This window comes from Lobosporangium transversale (genome assembly GCF_002105155.1).
Source record: "Lobosporangium transversale strain NRRL 3116 chromosome Unknown BCR41scaffold_62, whole genome shotgun sequence".
Classification (NCBI taxonomy): domain Eukaryota; kingdom Fungi; phylum Mortierellomycota; class Mortierellomycetes; order Mortierellales; family Mortierellaceae; genus Lobosporangium; species Lobosporangium transversale.
Window position 1 is genome coordinate 150,705 of NW_019029040.1, and position 18,481 is coordinate 169,185.

The 18,481-nt window shown below is 41.7% G+C and overlaps 7 protein-coding genes across 7 annotated transcripts; 3 read left to right on the forward strand and 4 right to left on the reverse strand.

The window, feature by feature from the left end:
* Positions 1 to 100: 100 nt before the first annotated feature.
* On the forward strand, positions 101 to 1,764 carry BCR41DRAFT_382325 (ribosomal protein L24; the record flags this gene model as incomplete). The annotated part of the gene is made up of 3 exons (XM_022027353.1): positions 101 to 116; positions 475 to 587; positions 1,310 to 1,764. 3 exons carry the CDS (start codon positions 101 to 103, stop codon positions 1,577 to 1,579), a joined length of 399 nt encoding a protein of 132 aa, XP_021876214.1. The 3' UTR covers positions 1,580 to 1,764.
* A 362-nt stretch (positions 1,765 to 2,126) lies between these two features.
* On the reverse strand, positions 2,127 to 2,720 carry BCR41DRAFT_426197 (ribosomal protein S15; the record flags this gene model as incomplete). The annotated part of the gene is made up of 2 exons (XM_022030698.1): positions 2,127 to 2,582; positions 2,709 to 2,720. 2 exons carry the CDS (start codon positions 2,718 to 2,720, stop codon positions 2,127 to 2,129), a joined length of 468 nt encoding a protein of 155 aa, XP_021876215.1.
* Positions 2,721 to 3,877: 1,157 nt separating this feature from the next.
* On the forward strand, positions 3,878 to 4,803 carry BCR41DRAFT_313667 (nucleolar; the record flags this gene model as incomplete). Its single annotated transcript, XM_022021146.1, has 3 exons — positions 3,878 to 3,992; positions 4,143 to 4,296; positions 4,416 to 4,803. Coding segments are annotated over 3 exons (657 nt in total), but the record flags the coding sequence as incomplete, so codon positions are not given.
* Positions 4,804 to 6,739: 1,936 nt separating this feature from the next.
* BCR41DRAFT_209636 (hypothetical protein) lies at positions 6,740 to 7,796 on the forward strand. The gene has a single exon (XM_022019948.1). It carries the CDS (start codon positions 6,919 to 6,921, stop codon positions 7,756 to 7,758), a length of 840 nt encoding a protein of 279 aa, XP_021876217.1. The 5' UTR covers positions 6,740 to 6,918; the 3' UTR covers positions 7,759 to 7,796.
* Positions 7,797 to 8,735: 939 nt separating this feature from the next.
* On the reverse strand, positions 8,736 to 12,834 carry BCR41DRAFT_426201 (SNF2 family N-terminal domain-domain-containing protein). The gene is made up of 4 exons (XM_022030699.1): positions 10,766 to 12,834; positions 10,162 to 10,654; positions 9,755 to 10,067; positions 8,736 to 9,652 (listed from the first exon to the last, which is right to left on the reverse strand). The coding sequence occupies exons 1-4, from the start codon at positions 12,507 to 12,509 to the stop codon at positions 8,903 to 8,905; spliced, it is 3,300 nt and encodes a 1,099-aa protein (XP_021876218.1). The 5' UTR covers positions 12,510 to 12,834; the 3' UTR covers positions 8,736 to 8,902.
* A 406-nt stretch (positions 12,835 to 13,240) lies between these two features.
* BCR41DRAFT_375195 (hypothetical protein) lies at positions 13,241 to 14,820 on the reverse strand (the record flags this gene model as incomplete). Its single annotated transcript, XM_022026927.1, has 2 exons — positions 13,241 to 13,651; positions 14,581 to 14,820. The coding sequence occupies 2 exons, from the start codon at positions 14,818 to 14,820 to the stop codon at positions 13,241 to 13,243; spliced, it is 651 nt and encodes a 216-aa protein (XP_021876219.1).
* A 467-nt stretch (positions 14,821 to 15,287) lies between these two features.
* BCR41DRAFT_414783 (glycosyltransferase family 20-domain-containing protein) lies at positions 15,288 to 18,323 on the reverse strand (the record flags this gene model as incomplete). Its single annotated transcript, XM_022029503.1, has 5 exons — positions 15,288 to 16,155; positions 16,250 to 16,567; positions 16,663 to 17,354; positions 17,560 to 17,832; positions 17,986 to 18,323. 5 exons carry the CDS (start codon positions 18,321 to 18,323, stop codon positions 15,398 to 15,400), a joined length of 2,379 nt encoding a protein of 792 aa, XP_021876220.1. The 3' UTR covers positions 15,288 to 15,397.
* Positions 18,324 to 18,481: the final 158 nt, after the last annotated feature.

An 18,481-nucleotide genomic window follows, 5' to 3' on the forward strand; every position in this document is an offset into this window, starting at 1 on the left:
GTTTCCACGTGATATATTAAATTTTTCCGACCAAGATTTATTCTCGCGTGCGCTGGGAACTTGTTTGAGCCTCCTCTTCTTTTCAAACGATTTATTCAACATGAAGCAGTCCATTGGTAAATATCTGCATCCATCCATTTAAGGATGATCCATCGATTATCTGGCTCTATATCATCATACATCATGGCTAGCAGAGTTTTTATAAGGGTTTGAAAAGACAGCATATGGTCAATCAGTCAATTGGTTTTGCTGCTGGCAATTCATGATCACTCATTGATTAACATGTGGAATTCACTCGCCAATGCACAGAGCAAGATCGCGCGTTATTGAATGCAAAATAGGAAGAAATACCAAAGATTCGTTCTATAATTCGCAACAACCTCATTCCTCATCCTCCCACACTGAAGCCCAAAATTTTTTATTGATCTAGTTTTCGCTGACTTTTTCTATTTGATATTTTCTGCCTTCCCTCAGATGTTAGCTCTTCCCGCCGCAAGAGCAGAAAGGCCCACTTTTCTGCTCCCTCTGATCTTCGTCGTAAGATTATGAGCGCTTCCCTCTCCAAGGAGCTCCGGGAGAAGCACAGCGTAAGTTTTGCGGTTGGGATAATTCTTTAAGCTTTTTCTTCAAGTTTGGTTCCTCTTTCTTTTTGGGGGAACTGGATCTCCAAGAAGCAAGCCTTTTTTTTCAACTCCCATGGGTCATTGGCGGAGGCAAAAGAAAGACTTTCTATCAGCGAAGCAAGCGACAACACCATCATTGTGTGCCAATTCGTCTTTGCTTTATAGATCACTCTCCAATTGATCTATATCCGACGTCGTCAGCAACTACACTTTCCCTTCCTTTTCCTTTTGTTCATCTCTGAAAGTTGGATGGTCTTGGAAACTACGCCATTTTATTCAACAGACATCGACATTAGAAGATTGTCTTTGTTATAATATAACAAGGTCAGGCATTGTCAGACATACATTAGAAGCAAATGGAACAAACTAATGGAGAAATGGAGATTATAAGCAGATAGCCTTAATTTTCTGCTTGTTTCTTCGTCTTTTTCATTGAATGTTCCTGGAGGGCTTTTTTGGGACGTCAAAAACTCCAACTAGCCTATGCTTCATCAAAACCTGATTCTGCAATGTAATGTTTTGACTTTATAACTATCGAGGATTGCGTGAAAAAGAGATGAGAAGAGGGGAAGAGTGGTTTGTTTGATTTCAGACGGAAAGAGAGAAGAGAGACAAAGACTTTGAAAAGGGTCAGCAATCTTACCATTATGGTTTATCAATATATATTTTATACTATCCTATTATAGACCCGCTCTATCCCTATCCGCAAGGATGATGAGGTCCTGATCGTCCGTGGCACCTACAAGGGTCGCGAGGGCAAGGTCGTTCAGGTCTACCGCCGCAAGTGGGTTATCCACGTTGAGCGTGTCAATCGCGAGAAGGCCAACGGTGCCTCTGTCCCTGTCGGCATCCACCCCTCCAAGGTCGTCGTCACCAAGCTCCACTTGGACAAGGACCGCAAGGCCATCCTCGAGCGCAAGGACCGCTCCAAGAAGACTGAGGCCAAGCAGGAATAAAATATTCTTTTTTTATATTTCATTTTACATCATTCCATTTCCCAGAAAGACTTTCAGAAATGAATAAAAAAAAGAATTTGCTTCATCCACGAAAAGAAGAAAAATGTTCTCTAGACATTCAATCAGATACAATGCGCTGTGTAATGTGCCAGTCCTGACTACCTCTATTTCAACAGAGATTTTATAGAAGGAATTTGCTTTCAATAAAGGCATGAATGATGATGCCTCATTAAATTCGCGTGTTATTTATTTTGTTGGTCTTTAGTCCATTTTCTGATACTCTTTGTCTTCATTATTTGTAACCTATTTGTCATTGAGACACCGTCTCGAGAAGTGCAGATGCCGAAAATGAAATTTATTGAAGACTTTTACCATTTCTTATGTCGCGTCAACGAATGCAAAAGACTTTTTTTCAATGTTTTATGGTTGATGAATCATGTATCCCTCACATTTGCTTTTGTACCAATTGTTAAAAATAAAGCTTAACAGCAGTAAAGGAGGCAAAAGAATAGATTTTATTTTTTTATTTCCGCAATAAAAAAAATGTTTACTTGAGGGGAATGAAACGAGAAGAGTGGGTGGCACCAATACCGGGACGACCGTGCTTGACAGGCTTGTAGGTGATGGAGAACTCACCGAGGTAGTGACCGATCATCTCTGGCTTGATCTCAATTTGGTTGAAAGTCTTGCCGTTGTAGACGCCAACAATAGAGCCGATCATCTCAGGAACGACAATCATGTTACGGAGATGAGTCTTGACGACAGCAGGCTTCTCAAGAGCAGGGGCATCCTTCTTGGCCTGGCGGAGCTTCTTGATCAAACCCATGGGCTTGCGCTTGAGACCACGCTGGAAACGTCTGCGGGGACGGGCGTTGACCAAGTCCATCAACTGCTCAGAGGACAAATCCAAGAGCTTGTCGAGGTCAATTCCGCGGTAAGAGAACTTGCGGAACGTTCTCTTCTTCTTCACATCGACGGCAGCATCATCGTGGTGTTCGTCAGCCTATTGTTGGATGTTAAATTATTAAAATAAAAAAAGAAAAAGTTGGGATATTGTTAATTCCTCCTGATCTTAATTGATCTTTTGTATATTACTCAAGGAGACGTAAGATGTGCCGCAGTCAACTACTGCAGGCTTCATCAGTGTGATAACAGATAAAGTCTCCCGAATATCTTGTTGAGATTGCTATAATTTTGCTAAGTTTTTGATGTTGACAGTGGTGTTAAATAAACTGATGCTATTATGCTCCACTTGAGTACTGTTGAAAGTGTATAATATATTCATTTCACTCAAGGGTCAAATGAACTCAGAGATTGCAGGTCAAGGGGACTCAATGGCAAACGTTCCATAAAAGAAAGAAAATTATCGCGTGTCATAGCCATATAGAAAAATGCAGGACTGAATGATTGGTGTAGTTGTCAGCGGAAAAGATTCAGCATCAGTAGTAGAGTAACAGTGATTTCATTCTCCAGCTTTGTTGACTCCATGTTCACACTTGATCCTCAAGAAAGAGTTTCTCAAAATAAAGTGGAAACTCCTGTATACTGCTCCATGAATAAAGATGAAACTGATGTTCCTCTAGTCGTTTGCTCATTATTTAAAGATCAATTTGTCGTGTCGCAATGTTTTCCCTTGACTTCAAAAAATTAAAAAATAAAAAAAAGTGTCCCTATCAAATTGATGGGGAGTGTCCGGTTTTTCCTGGCCAGTTTGCTTCCTGCAATACAATTGATGGATAGATGGATTGACAAAGAAGAGTTTCTCTTCCTTATAGTGGATGCTTAGTTGGATAGCCCTACAGCAGTCACGCACCATTTTGGAATAATTCAGAAAGAAGGATCAAACCAAGGAGCAAGAAACAACTTTCTAATATTCATTTTTCAGGCCATGAGATGAGACTGCTATGTCACGTGGAAAATCGGTCTCTGTTTACCATTTTCTTTTTTTTTTTTTTTTTAAGCAAAGTTCATATGCCCTCTGGGTCTTGAATGGTTAACTGAAAGTCAGTTCATTCAAACCTTTGGCAACCTTTCCTTTTTTTATAACCACAAACGTATACACATATATCTGAATTATGGTTGTCGCTAGCTCAGCAAGTGAATCGGCATCGCCATTCGGAAAGAAGCTTGCCGCCAATGGTACTACAACTTACAGGCGAATACAAAACAAAAACCGATAGTCAAGTGGGTGTATGGTGCAGGAACCCTACTTTTGATTTTATTTATCTTTATATTGTTTTTTAACATACATTCTACTCTGTTAACACCTCTAAACCCTTGCTCAAATACCAATAATGGACAACAGATAAGAAGACTAGAGACAAGGCCGTTAAAGCACTTGGAAAGTGGGTTTCCAAAAAGAAGGATTTCACATACTTAGAGCTTATGAAGCTTTGGAAGGGTCTCTTTTACTGTAAGTGGCTATTTATTCTTCCTTCATGAGGACCTGAATCACTGGACCAGGTCACTGTGTTATGAAAAATTGCTTCACTTTTATGATATCATCAACTACTTTTTTCTTTTTGACCAACATCTTTTGTTATATCCATGAAATCATTGATAGGTATGTGGATGTCAGATAAACCAATTGTCCAGCAACAGCTGAGTGAAACGCTATCATCATTGATCATTAAAGTACCTCGCGAAGGAGTTATGAACTTTATTGCAGCCTTTTGGGAGACCATATGCGCGGAATGGCATGGAATCGATCGTCTCAGGTATTGCTTCATGCGATCTGGGTCTAAGGAATGAGTTGTTTGATTTTTCTTTCTTTTATAAAAAAAGACATTCTTCCTGCTTATCATTCCGTTTTGCTTCTTATGTATTCATAACTTAGACTTGATAAATTCTATTTTCTTTTACGTCGGTTCCTTTCATATTCCTTCCGTATGCTTAAAGAGAATGATTGGGATTTGGAGACGGTCGAGGAATACACTAGCATTATGATCAATGGACCATTAAATGCTACATCGACTAAAGTTCCTGACAGTATTCGCTTTCATTTGATTGAAATCTATCTGGATGAGCTGGAAAAGATTGTGGATGTGGCCGATTCAGGAGAGGTACCTACCGCACATATTCTTCAACCTATGTTCCATCTGTTGGCCCACACTATCAATGGAAAGGTTTTCAAAATGGTCGCGGAAGAAGTTTTTGAAACTATTTTGAAGAAAACTGGTAAACATTTTTTTTTTTTTTTTTTTTTTTTTGTTTCCGCTGTGTAAAATCTCTAATAATATTGGTACTGATATTTAACAATTTATTAGCTGAGGGCGAAGAAGAGGATTCTGACTATGAAGGCGAGAACAATCTGACTGTCTTCGATAAGCCGGAGGAAGATGAGGACGGGGATGAGGATGAGGATGAGGATGAGGATGAGGATGAGGATGCGGAAGACGAGGATGATGAAGATATGGATGATAGGGATCGCGAAGACGAGGCTAAGGCATTGGCAGAAATAGAGATGGATACAGATGGCGATGAAAACATTGAAACGGAAAGCGCAACTTTCGACTATGATCTCATCGGTATCAAGGAGCGACTAGGCGCTGTTTATACTGATGAAGAGACAGTGGAACAAAACCGCCGCAAAGTTCAAGTACTCTATCAAGCATATCAGGACTTTTGTCCACTGGATGGCGATGACTCTGAGATCGAAGGCGATGAAGCGGATGAGGAAGAAACTGAGGACGAGGATGACGAATGAGATATAATATTTTATACATCCAACCATAAACATTAGCATTTTACAATAAACAATTCTAGAAGTACCCAAAGTGCATATTTCAGCGACCGGCTTGGGGCCAGATTGGTCCTTTCATTTAAGGGAACGATCAAACAAACAGTGGCTCGTATCTTTCTCGCACATTACTGTTAGTATGGTTTTTTCTATTATAGTGGGTGGCGAGTGTTTGCAATGGTGAATTAAAGTTTGACTCCAGCCACGAGCCATGAAGAAAAAAAAGATTTAAAACATATTTTCTGTGCCATATTTGGGTGACAATCTCAAGAAACACGTTTGTGCTCCTCGACAAAAAACGATAAACGCGATGAACAAAGTTGTGGTAAACATTGATCATGTGTTGTTCCTAGTTCTGAATGAATCACTTTTTGATAAACCCTTAAAATATCATTCGTCTCTGTCTTGTATCAATGACACTCTAAACCTATGCCATGCAATAGCATAGATGTGGTGCGTAAGTGATACTTCCCCCTTAGTTTCTTTAGTCCTGCCAGCGAAATTTGTCTTATTTATGGATGTTGCCTCCTTTTTTTTTTTTTTTTTTTTTTTTTTTGCTGGATTATACAACTGTAGGTTCTAATGGCACCTGATTCGCATCCTCCATTAGAACATCAATAATCCTTTGGGTAAAATGAAAATAGGAGTGGAAATGAAGATAGGATGGACAAAGGCGAAGAAGAGGTGGAGAGTGGGCGTTGCTTGAAAAATGAGCACTAAAAAAAAAAGACGGTGCTCGTGCGGTAGGCGTCTTAAAATTGTCTGAAAGCTGAAGAGGGTTTTAATGAGCGAAATTTACGGTAATGGTTTCCACATGTGCAGAGTAAGGGGTGCAGGAATAAAATAAAAGTTTGTACGGGGAGAAAAGGGCATTGCGGCCAACTAGAATACCATTGTGGCATCTCCTTTTTTTTTTTTTTTTTTTTTTTTTTTTTTTTTGGTTCAGAAACAGCGTCGCCACCTAATTTACGTACACCTTGTCATCATGTCGTTCATAAAAAGATTTAGGTTTCAACGGCATGGCGATCGTGCTGTATTTTTTGTTCTGGAGATGAGAGCCAAAGGAGAGGTGAAAAAATAAAAAGAAAAGACAGTGACAGGATCATGGATTATGCTCATTTAGCATGTAGCTGTGCTGTGGTGTCAAAGTCTTCATGCGGTTCCCCCTTTCTTTTGCCACTGGTCTGTACGTATCCATGGAATATCTTGTCCAAAAAGAAGCACATGGAAAGGATGTAAGAGATGCGTGCTATTAGCAAGCAAGCGGGAAGCGCACACGTCTCTTATACGCAGCCAACCAAAGGAGGATAACAATAGAAAATAAGGGAAACGGCCATGCAGATCATGCAAGAAAAAGTCGGTATGCTTCATATATATTACAAACACATGCACTTGACTCCTTTTTTTTTGTCGCTTTCACCTTTCATTTTTCTTTCTTTCTCTCTTTCGTCTCTTTTATTTGTTTCTTTTATTTCGTCTGTTGCCCTTCACATTAGTTGACTTGTATCAAGTTGCTGTTGTCTTTCAAGAACACACAGCATTTCAGCTCATAGCATCGTCTCCCCATACACATCAAGCAATAGCACGCCTTCCCTAAATAATGGCTGATACTACTGCCCACGCTGAAACCCATCCAGCTCCTGCAGCCGATACTGTTACTTCCGACCCCGCCGCCAATCATACCGAAGAAAAGAAAGTAGACACTACTACCACTGCTACTGAACCCGAACCCGAACCAACCTTCTCCACTCAGGTCGAGCCGTATGAAAACCCGGTTCTGAATGCGGATGACACTCCAATCGAGTCTGCTCCTATTGTTGCTGCTACCTCCGATGAGAATCCTACGGGTACCAACCCTAATACTACAGCGCCTGCTGAGGGCGAAGCCGGGGCTGAAATAGGATCTGATAAGAAGCCAAAGTCATGGATCGCCAAGTTGACAAGCAACATTAAGAAGTTGACAGAAAAGAAGCCCAAGGTCGACAAGGCGGCACATAGCCACGATACTGAGTCCCCAGCCGCCGCCACTACGGATGTGACTACTCCGGCTACTACAGAGGCCGAAGGCGAAGGTGCTACCAGTTCCCACGACGCTACCGCCGAGGATAATCCAGCAGCAGTAACGGAAACTGAAGCTGAAGTGCCTACTGGTGTTGCGACTGAGCATGTCTCTGAGGTCCCACCCAAATTGACAAAGCGTCTATCGTTTAACATCTTCAAGAAGCTTCACAAGGCTGACAAGGAAAAAGAGAAAACTGCGGTCAGCACCCCCACGCCTATTGCCGAGGCATCGGAGGCAACAGAGGGAGAGGCTACTACTGGTGGAGAAGAGGCTGTTGCGCCTCCACCTCCTTCAAAAGATAATGCTCCAGTCGTCGAGTCGACATCTGTTCCTTCAGAACGCGCTGTGGAAGAGACTGCTTTAGCCCCTGCTCACTAAAGAAAAAAAAAAAATGGTACGAAGGAATAACCATCCCGTTGACCAAATGTTAATTGTGTGTAATTTTGAGTTGAAGTTTTTTTTTTTCCTCCGATAATCTTTCCTTTGCCGAAGGGCTATGGTCGCTTTTGCATTAAGCTGGTTGGACGGTGGATTGGTGAGCTTGTTGATTGGCCGGTTGTAGAAAGGGTTATATTTTTTTTTCTTTTTTTTTTGTTGGGCAAACATAACGCGTTGTGAGTAAAGAACAAAGGAGAACAAAGGACAACAGAAAAAAGACTTTTCCCGAGCAGATCACACCGCCTATGCTTCTACCCGCTCACATCAAATCCATGCAATCTGTTTTCTACTGCATCCTAATTATGCAAATCCTGATTTTTTTCCCATTCAATTATGTCGTTTACGGAGTAAGCAAACACTAACAAACCCTGTATTATTTGTTGTTCAATCTCTAGGCTGTTATTTCTTAATGTCATTTTATCAATCGACATCGCCATTCCTCTTACATATTCAAGTCCTTTCTTTGTTCCCTGATACAGCTTCTTTGCGACAAACAAACAAACAACAAACAAACAACAAACAAACAACAAACAAACAAACAAAGCAAGAACTTTATTGTTCACGAGTCTTCCTTTGAGAGGTTATTCTGCGCATATTTTCCGATTATCTTTATTCTACTAATTCTATTTTTTTTTTTTTTTTTTTTTTGTCAATAAAAAATGACGATCTGAAAACACAGATATTTTATTTATTTCCATAATCATGATCTTATTACGCTTTACGACCTATAATAAGTTTAAAAATTGCTTTTTCCCAAGGTTGGGTTTGATGCAGACACCCAGACTACGTCGTGGACATCCTTTTTCGACAATTCTGTGTGTCATTTCTATCAAACAACTTCATAATATTGCGCATGGATTCACCAAAAGGGCTTTTATCCCCTGCATTTATTCGTATCGTGTGCTTGCTTTCTTTACCTTGTAAATATATATGATACAACTGTTCTGCAAATTTTATTTGATGATTGGTGCAGATGCAAATGAAATAAGGGGTGTGTATTGAATAAAATAGAAAGAGGGAAAATGGAGTAGGTCAATGCACTGCATTGTTTTCCTGTCCATGTGACGCCCCGTGTCCAATTTTTTTACGAGAAAATCTCTTGCAGGTCCTCCATCCTGGCTCCTTGCGCTTCTAATTTAGTCATGCCCAAGCCCGACGCCAATGCGTTCTTGCGGTTTTGAATACTTAGGATCTTTTCCTCTACAGAGTTCTCAATAATAAATCTCTTGACTATCACTGGTTTCAACTGTCCAATGCGATGGACACGATCAATGGCTTGTGCCTCAATCGCATAGTTCCACCAAGGATCCAACATGAATACTCGACTAGCTGTTGTCAAATTCAATCCAACGCCTCCGGCGCGTAAACTGATCAGCATCACTCTCGCAGGGTGATCCACTGTCCGAAAGGCCTGTAATGTCTGCTCACGAGCTACATGACTATGTGATCCATCAAGCCTTAAAAACTGGAACCCATCCCGTTCTAAAATCTTCTCCACAAGGTCCAACATCCCCGTGAACTGAGAAAAGACAACAGACTTAGTTTTAGGCTCTGTTTTCCGCAACTCATTAAGATGTTTCATAAGAGCCTCGAGCTTGGCTGACGATTTGAAGTTATTGCGCCGAATTTGAACCACCCGACCACCGTTGGTCTCAGCTCCAGCATCAAGCACATTGCCAGCCACAAATCCACTACGCTTCTCTTCTTCCTCTTTGGCATCTGATGGTATACTATCAGAAACGCTCAAGGTAGTGTATTCAATCAAACTGTCTTCTGTAATTGGCCCCTTCCTACAGATCGGACACTCACCCATTTCTCCCTTATTGTCAAGACGCTATATGTAAAAAAATATATATACGAGTATTTATCTTGTTAACAAAAAAGAGTAAATTACAAACAAGTCAGCCCTGACTTTGTACGCAAGTTTGATCCTTACTTGAAGGTAATCCAATATGCAACTACGGCAGGCTGAATGCATGCAAGGCATTAGAACGCCATCCGCCAACTCCTCATAGCAGATGGGGCACTCTGTTACTTCTCCAGTGCTAGAAACCAAGTTCTGCAATACGCTTGCTCCAAAAGTTTGTTCACTGTTATCACCTTCGCCACTTGAAAATTTCTTCATCAGTTCCTCTAGCTGAATAGGACCATCTTTCATGTCAAGAGCAAGTTCAGAAGAATCTTTTCCTTCTGTTTGTTTTGTCCGATTATTTAATACTAGCATTGGATGATCACACACTTGTCGCATTCTATAACATGCCAAATTTAACTGATTGTCAGTTCAATGTGAAAATAGAATGTCCCACATAAAGTAAATGGAAATAATAATAGTAATAAACATACCTCATAAGCAACTGAAAGATGCTTGCATAGTGCTTCAATACTGTTCCAGCTCGGCAGTAATGATTAAATTTTGTTTTGCCGTCTTTAAACAGCGCCTGGTAAATATCGTTTTCTTGTTCAGAAAATTTGAGGTATTCAATTTCCACAATACGCTCTGGCAGCGTAATGATTGGGTTTCCATTCTCGTCTTTTGTCATCTTTGTTCTTCTCAACACCAATGGTTCCAGCACAGATGTAACGACTTTCAGTGCCTTATCCTTGTCTTTTGATTCAAAGGGAATAGTAATGAACGTACGCCAAAATGAAAAGTTTGACCATGGTTCTGCTCGTAAAAAGTGAACCAAAGAAAACAAATCTTCTAGTTTGTTTTGAATTGGCGTTCCAGTAACAACCCATCGCCGAGGCGAGTTGAGTGCATAGCATGCCTTAGCTGTCTGAGTCATCCTACTCTTGATATGATGCGCCTCATCCAAAACGACTCTATGAAACTCGACTGTAGAAAAAAGTAAAAAGAAATAAAAAAAATAAAAAAAAAAGGGGAGGGAGCTAGTTAGGAATGGCATAAGGTATTTAGGATAGAGACTCCAGTTATCCAGCGTCCTACCATTGAACAATGCGCTTCCTTTCTTCCAATTGTTCTGAGCTTTGATATCGAGCATATTGGTAAGGCTCTTGGACGTGTCAGCGCCAGAGTTGTTCAAGAGAGAAGAAAACTCGGACAGGACAGTTCCATAGCTGGTTATGAGAATATCAGGAGCACCTTTCTGCTGTAATGAGCTATCAGTCCAACCCCGTGCTGCACCGTAGTATACCTCAACCGATAGTGACCCATCTGAGGAATTGATAGCCTCATCTCTCCATTGCGAAAGTAAACTCATCGGACAAACAACCAATGTTGTAGGTGATGACTGCTTATCTGTAGAAGTAGAATTAGAGGCTGAAGTTGAGGTCGACAGTCGTGAGAACGCTTCCTCGGGCGTGTCAATGCTTGATTTGTTCATGGGGTTGGAGTGAACCAAACTGAGGATCTCAATCGTCTTCCCCAGTCCCATCTCATCTGCCAAAATTCCTCCACGACAGAGTTTATCACTCGTGGGGAATTCCAAGCTCATCTCGCCTGAGTATGGATTGAAGTAATATTTCTTGGGTTCATCTAATTTTGGCTCATATCCATCTTCTTTCTTGAACTCATATTCCTCCCAAAGCGGGTGAAGTGCCTTATGATTATCACTAGCAGTCTCTAGCACTTCCTTGTTATACATCCAAGCAAGAGCAACCCGTTGATATGGCTTCAAGGTGTACGTCATAGTCTTTGGTGGATCCATTGGTTCGAAAGCTCGTCCATGTTGTTGGGCTTTTTCATAAAGAACATCCAATTCCTTGTCTGAAACTTCTGGTTCCTGTTCATTTTCGTTGTCCTCACCATTCGATGCTGCTAAAGATCCCTCAGTCGTAGAGCCATCATGAATATCAATACCTCTGTCCCGCGGACCAACTGATGTATTGGTGGCAACAGGCGTCAATGCCAATTCTCGGAACAGAGCATTGACTGCGTATTTTTTTTGCTTCAAATCAACTTCATCTTCTGTCTCCTGGGCTTCATTCACAAACACGGGCTGTCCAGATTTCGACTTTAGTGTAAGCTTTTGGTTGGATCCCAGAGAGCTGAACGCTTCTGCTGTCAAGTAGCATCGCATCGTCAACACGATCTCAGCTCCAGTTCGAAGTTGCGGTGGCGCCAATATGATGGTTCCACGGAATTCCGCAAGCTTATAGTCCATAAGCTTCGATACCCAGCGCGAGGTATCGACCTGTAATCTTCCGATCTCAAACCCATTTTGCTTTGTGAAGCGAACAACATGGTTTTCTTTAGCTGTTCTACCCCAGCCTATGGACACAGACCCTAATCCTTTTTTCTTTCGTCCATGCTGCACTTGTGAGTTGGGCCGTTTTCTGTCAAAGAGCACTTCTTCTCCAGCTTCAATCTTGACCATTCCACCGAGTGCGTAAGCGATAACAGTAAGTTCACCAAAATATTTAGGAAAAAACGAGTCCTGCGCCTTGCGCTTTGCTCCTACAATGGAAATCCGTGGCTGGTCATCTCTATAAATACTCCCGAGGCCACCATTTGCAGAAACTATTTTCGGGGCTTTAGATGTTGATATTGTGGATGATATTGCTGGTACGCCTGGATTGGTAACGGTATGATAACTGCCTTCATAAAAATGGTTGATAGCACGATTCAAGTCTCCGTTTGAAATGACATGCAATTTCTCCAATGTAGCAAGGTCAACATCGGGGCCCAGAATATCTGAAAGAGCGGACAAATGTTGAGGGACATCTGCCATGGCGGGATGTAAAGCAAGTTGGAGATGTGCGCTTGCTTCTGGCTAATGGCAGGAACAAGAATCAAAATAAAGACGCCACCAAAATACTTTTACTGCGCCGACATTTCTTGTGCATGACTCGACCATCATGACATCTACCATTCCTTTCTCCAAAGAGGGTATTCTATTGATATTCAGTCCATGCTACTCAGCGTAGTCGACAGGGGGCTCCGAGCTCGAAAGCATCCTCTGTAAAAGTACGAGAGTATCTCCGACCAGTTGCAACGCATGCTCCAACATTAGCCCGATAGCCTTGTAATCTTCCTGTATTTGTTGACGTTTCACACTAAATGTGGTATTATACGCCTTGATTCAACAATACCTTGGAGACCCTTTACTATCTTGTATTAAGCCAATGATGCACCAAGCAATGGTATTTCTTAAGTTTATAACTTTGGGATATCAATCAATGACTTTTGAGTGCTCTTAGAGAACCCCTTTATCATCTTGATACATATAGTCTATGTAGATTGAACTTTTTTTTTTTGACACAGCTAATAGTAAAGGTTGTTGTTTGATTACACAAAAATGTATACAATAGATGTGTTAATCATTTACTTGCATTGCATCCACAAAGCCTGAATCAGGTTCTGCCATTCCTCGTTGCATATAAGCAAAAATAAAATAAATAGATGGTTCCCTTGATTTAAATGTTTCATCACTGCTTCTCTACATTTTTGAAATTCGGCTATCTAAATTGGAATAGATCCTATTCGCATGCAGTCCATAGCCAGGAAAGTGGATGCAGCACTACTCACTGACGGTGGTTGACAGATACTACTCTGCTCCAACATTGTCAAAAATCCTAACAATAAAGGCTTTTGGAACTGAAGCCTTTCAACTCCAGGATCACCACGCCACTTATCCCATAGCTTCAATTCCGCAGAGTAAGCCCCTTCTTTCTTTTGAATATCCTCCTGTTCTCGGGAGAGCGCTCCAAGGAATAAAACCTTCATCATTTTAGATACTTTTGTAGAAGGATGATTGATATCTAAGTTTACGGAAACTAGATCAGGTTGTAGCGAAGTATCCCAGACGATCTGAGAATCCCGAGGTGGCTCCTGATTAGTAATAGTGGTAGAGTCCCAGTTCAACATCCACAACTAGATATTACGGATGGAAATTAATCAGTTTTAGGTCAATGGATATATCGTTCAGTTATTCCATGGAGTTATCCCTATCCATACATTCAGTAATGAAAAAAAAAAATTACCAAGATCATATCTTCCCCTCGTAGGCGATCCTGTAAAATAAAACGGTATGTTGCGTGGTGACGTGCCGACTCGAAAATTTCGGCGGCAAGATACGAAGCGAATCTTGGTTGTGGGATATGAAGCGGTAGTTGGTTCCTCACATCTGTTCCTTTGAAATTGACCATGTACTTGTGGAATTTAACCTGCATCATTTCAAGATCTAGAATAGAAAAAAAGAAATTGCATTTATGAGGAAAGCAAATACACTGTACTGAAAACTCAGCATTTGAAAGTTAGATCCAAGCATTCTCATGAATTAGTAAGCTTGTATAGCATTTATTGCTTCCCAACCTGTTCCATCTTCCGCTCTTGATTGATACCAACCATCGGCAACAGGGTGTAGACATCTCGTGCAAGCCAAGGGACGCCATCTACGTTTAATTCCCTTTGTCCACTGGAAGCGTACGCGTCAAAAAAATAGCCAAAGAAAGACCAAAAGTTGGTGAATAACGGGTAGTTAAGTTGTGATATTAACAAATAGAATCAGAAAGTTAAAAGAAGCGATAAAAAAATATTGCTACACACATAGCTCATAATGAACAGTTGTAGTCATTATGACCTGGCAAGATAGCAACAAAAACGAGAGCGCCACGCTATTACTTCTTTACGAAGTGATAGAGGGTGCCCTCTTCTTTGTAATATTAATGTTGGACTGGAGTATCGACAGCGGGCAATCAGTTACTAGAGATGCCGGTCTTCTTTTAGTCCGTTTTTTTTTTTTTTTTTTTTTTTTTTTTTTTAAAAAAAAAAAAAAAGAATGTAAGAAAGTCTCCACTTACATCAATAACCTGTGCATCATCTTCAATTATTAGAGCATCTTGATCCACGTCTGTAGCATGGATTAGGATATAAGTGCCACCGATCAGTGCCTGTTCTGCTCGTGCTCCTAAATCCCCTTCTCGTAGCTCTGTGAAATCTTCTTCATGGCACATCCAGCAGTCTACAAGCTCTTGCCAATACTCCGAGGGAAGATCAACAACACGTTGAATAGGGCCGCATGACATTGCAATCTCTGACATAGGTTGTCTATTTTTCAGTAATGTACTCCCGCAACATCCACAAAAGAGATTATTAAGACCCTGAAGTTGTGATGCTGGAAGAGGTGCTGGTGGGAAATCAGAGACTGAAAGAGTCGATAATGACTGGTGTGATGTGAATGAGCCTGGAAGTGCAGCGAGCTTGAGCGTCAAGAGTGATGACTGAGCTGAAGACGGATCCAACGTGGTTCTTGTTGGCATAATTAATGCCGGAAGGATCACTTTCATTACATTTGACTCATTAGTGGCGGCTATAGGCGCGCTCAGATCATGATTCGACGCGTTAAAGGGGATGAGATCCACAGCTTCTGGTGAAATGGTGCATGACAATCCCGAAGAAGGGACTTGGATTGATAATGTGATGGAGTTGATCTTTGAGTGATACTCTGCATGATATTTGACCTTCTCTAAGGATGGCAACATCGTAAATTAAAGCAAGAACTCTTTTGCACGCCATGTCTTGTATTTGTAATTTGGTGATTAGACAGTCCTTTTTTCGATTTTTTTTATTGACAGATTGCTGCAATCAAAATTTTATCAGTGAACAAACCATCCTTGTCTAGCTCTTTGACATATCCTCGAGGAGCTTCTCAACTTCCGGAACATCCGCAAGATAGAACTTGGCCTCTGTCTGTTTTTGACCTACAGTACATGTGATCACCTCCTTAGCATCAGGCCCCACAATACTTTCATTTCCAAGACACGAGAACACAGCCTCGTCAGTCTTTCCATCTCCTACGCACAAAATAAAGTCAACAGGACCAACGTCAGCTTGAAGGTCTCTCAGAATGGCCTTGACGCTCGTTGATTTGTCAATGCTACTAGGTCGCAACTCCAGCGTCTTATTGCCCAAAATGATTGATAATGCCATGTGAGCCAACAGCTTTTCCAAGTTGACCTGTAATTCAGTCGCCTGCCATGTGCCAAACTCAGGGTCTGCCTCACGATAGTGCCATGTCATGTTAATCTCCTTCTCTTCAATGAAACTGCCAGGGGTGCGTTCAGTATAGTGCTTGAACAGTGGACGGATGGTCTCGCGCCAACTGGCATCAACTTGATCAACAGAACGGAACCAGCCATCTCCAGCATCCTTGACAGACTTGGTTGGATCTTGAGAATCTGAAGCGGGTTTGATTGCTTTGGCGACACTAGTAGGATGCCTGTAGAAGCATCCATGCTCTGCAGACAGACCCACATTACAGTCACGGAACCATGCATCTAAGTGTTTCCTGTCACGACCCGAAAGAATGTAGACAAAAGTATTTGGCTGAGCAGCCAGTGCACGCAGCTTGTCAATTGTACGACTGGCAGGGTTGGCTTTGTATGGAATAATAAAATGTCAAAGACGTCAGCATAGAGCTATTCATTTGTGTTTAAGAAACGCTCCAAAACCATGCATAGACAATCATACCAAACTCAGGGAGCTTGTGAGTAGTAGTCAAAGTGCCGTCGTAGTCAAAGAAGACAACCTTATTACGAGTCGAATTATTGCGGGCCTGCAAAACATGTCTAATCGTCAGCTTAGGTAAAGCCATACGATGGTCAAACTCTTCTGATACCCTTCTCAACTCATTCACGAAGCTCAAGCCCCAGTATGCGGCCGTGTACTTGTTTACATATCTGAAGAGCTTCTGGTGGTTGCTCTTCTTTGTCTCTTCAGGCATGGTCACTGCTTCATGGATGGCATCCGCAAGCTCACCAGTGTTCCATGGGTTGACAATAATTGATCCTAGTAATGTACATGATTAAGTCCTTGTCAGAACATGGTTTCTTGTTGACATCATTATCGTGCATGAATCTAAAATATTTTTGCTGCCGTCCTACCGTTCAAGCTCTGAGCAGCGCCAGCAAATTCACTGAGGATCATAACACCATGGTTTTCTTGCTGACAACAGATGTACTCATAGCTAACCAAGTTCATTCCATCACGAGTACTCGAGATCAGGCAAACATCTGAGGCAGCATAGAGGGCCACTAGCTCCTGGAAGTTAACAGACTTGTGCAAGAAATGGATGGGCTGGAATTCAATTGTGCCATACATTCCGTTGATGCGACCGACCAATTCATTGACCTCAGCACGTAAACTCTGGTATTCCTCAACGTCCTGACGCGAAGGAACAGCGACCTGCACCAATACCACTTTGCCGATCCATTCAGGATGCTCGGATAGGAATACTTCAAGCGCATGAAGCTTTTGAGGGACACCCTTGATGTAGTCCAGACGATCAACACCAACAATCAATTTAACGCCCTTAAATTTCTCACGAAGAGTCTTGATACGCTCGATGACAGTAGGTTCCTTTAAGCCCTCTGCAAACTTTTCAGGATCAATACCGATGGGGAATGTCCCAACATGAGCATATCGGCCTTGGAAGTCGACACCGTTTGGCATGGTCGAAAGACCAAGAATGCGTGTGCAAGAAGAGAGGAAATGGCGGGCATAGTCGTAGGTATGGAATCCAATTAAGTCCGAGTTGAGGACACCGAGCAAGATCTCTTTTCTCACAGGCAGAATACTACAAAGAAAGACAGATGAAGCATGTTAATACTCATTCATAGTCTGCAAATAATACGGGTTTCTCTATTATTATTATTTTGTTATCGTATTCAGTGACCAATATGCATGAATAGGAAATTTTTGATGACGACAGATCGACGTTGATAAATCGAGCGGGGTTTCTGTTCCTCTTAATCTTTTAAACTGTGAGAAAAGAACCTTACCGATACACCTCGCTACTGGGGAAGGGCGTGTGTAAGAAGAAACCGATCTTGATGTTCCTCGCACGCCCGGAGGGTCCTTGGACAACGGTTTCTTCTCGAAGAAGTTTAGGTAGAAGCATCAAATGATAATCCTGGACCCAGACTAGATCACCATCACGGACAATTTCATTGATAGCCTTGGCAAAGAGCTGGTTCGCCTGTTGGTATGCGCCCCAGTCATCTTCATTGAACGAGATCTCACCGGGGTGGTAGTGGAAGAGAGGCCAGAGAATGCTGTAATATTTTTGTCAATAAAGAAAAAAATAATTGCTTTGTTACATGCCTGACGATTGGCGCGTTTCGTTCCTCAGAGTATAACTAATGTTTTTTTTTATGTTGCCCTTAGGGTCACCCATGTATTCACAAGATAGCAGAGGAATGTTTTACCTATTTGAGAACCCATTATAATGCATGTCTGCAATCTCGTCGTCGATAAAGACTGGCATGCATGAATGCTTTTCTAGAAGCTCCTTCTGGACAAGTGCTCTCTCTTCAAGTGGAATATCGATTCCTGGCCAACCAATCCATGTAAATTTCATCATTCGCTTCAGTCCAGACAAAGCTGAGACCAGTCCTCCAGAGGACATCTTGTACTGATAGGCGCCAGAGGCATCCTTGGTGATGGTTACAGGCAAGCGGTTTGAAACTACCAGTAGGCGGAGGTCGTCCTTGTCCTTGTTGGCAGTGGCAGCTAGTTCTGTCAATTGTGCCTCTGCTGAGTGCATTTTGTAATGGCCTTAAATGTATGGAATGTGGGAAATGAAAGAATGAAGAGTACTGCTGGACAGGAGAGAATGAGTGAGGAAATGAAGAAGAGATAAAAGAAAATGAGAAAGGGGGCTCTTTCAGTGTTCAGGAACAAGTCAATGCCAAAATGACGTCG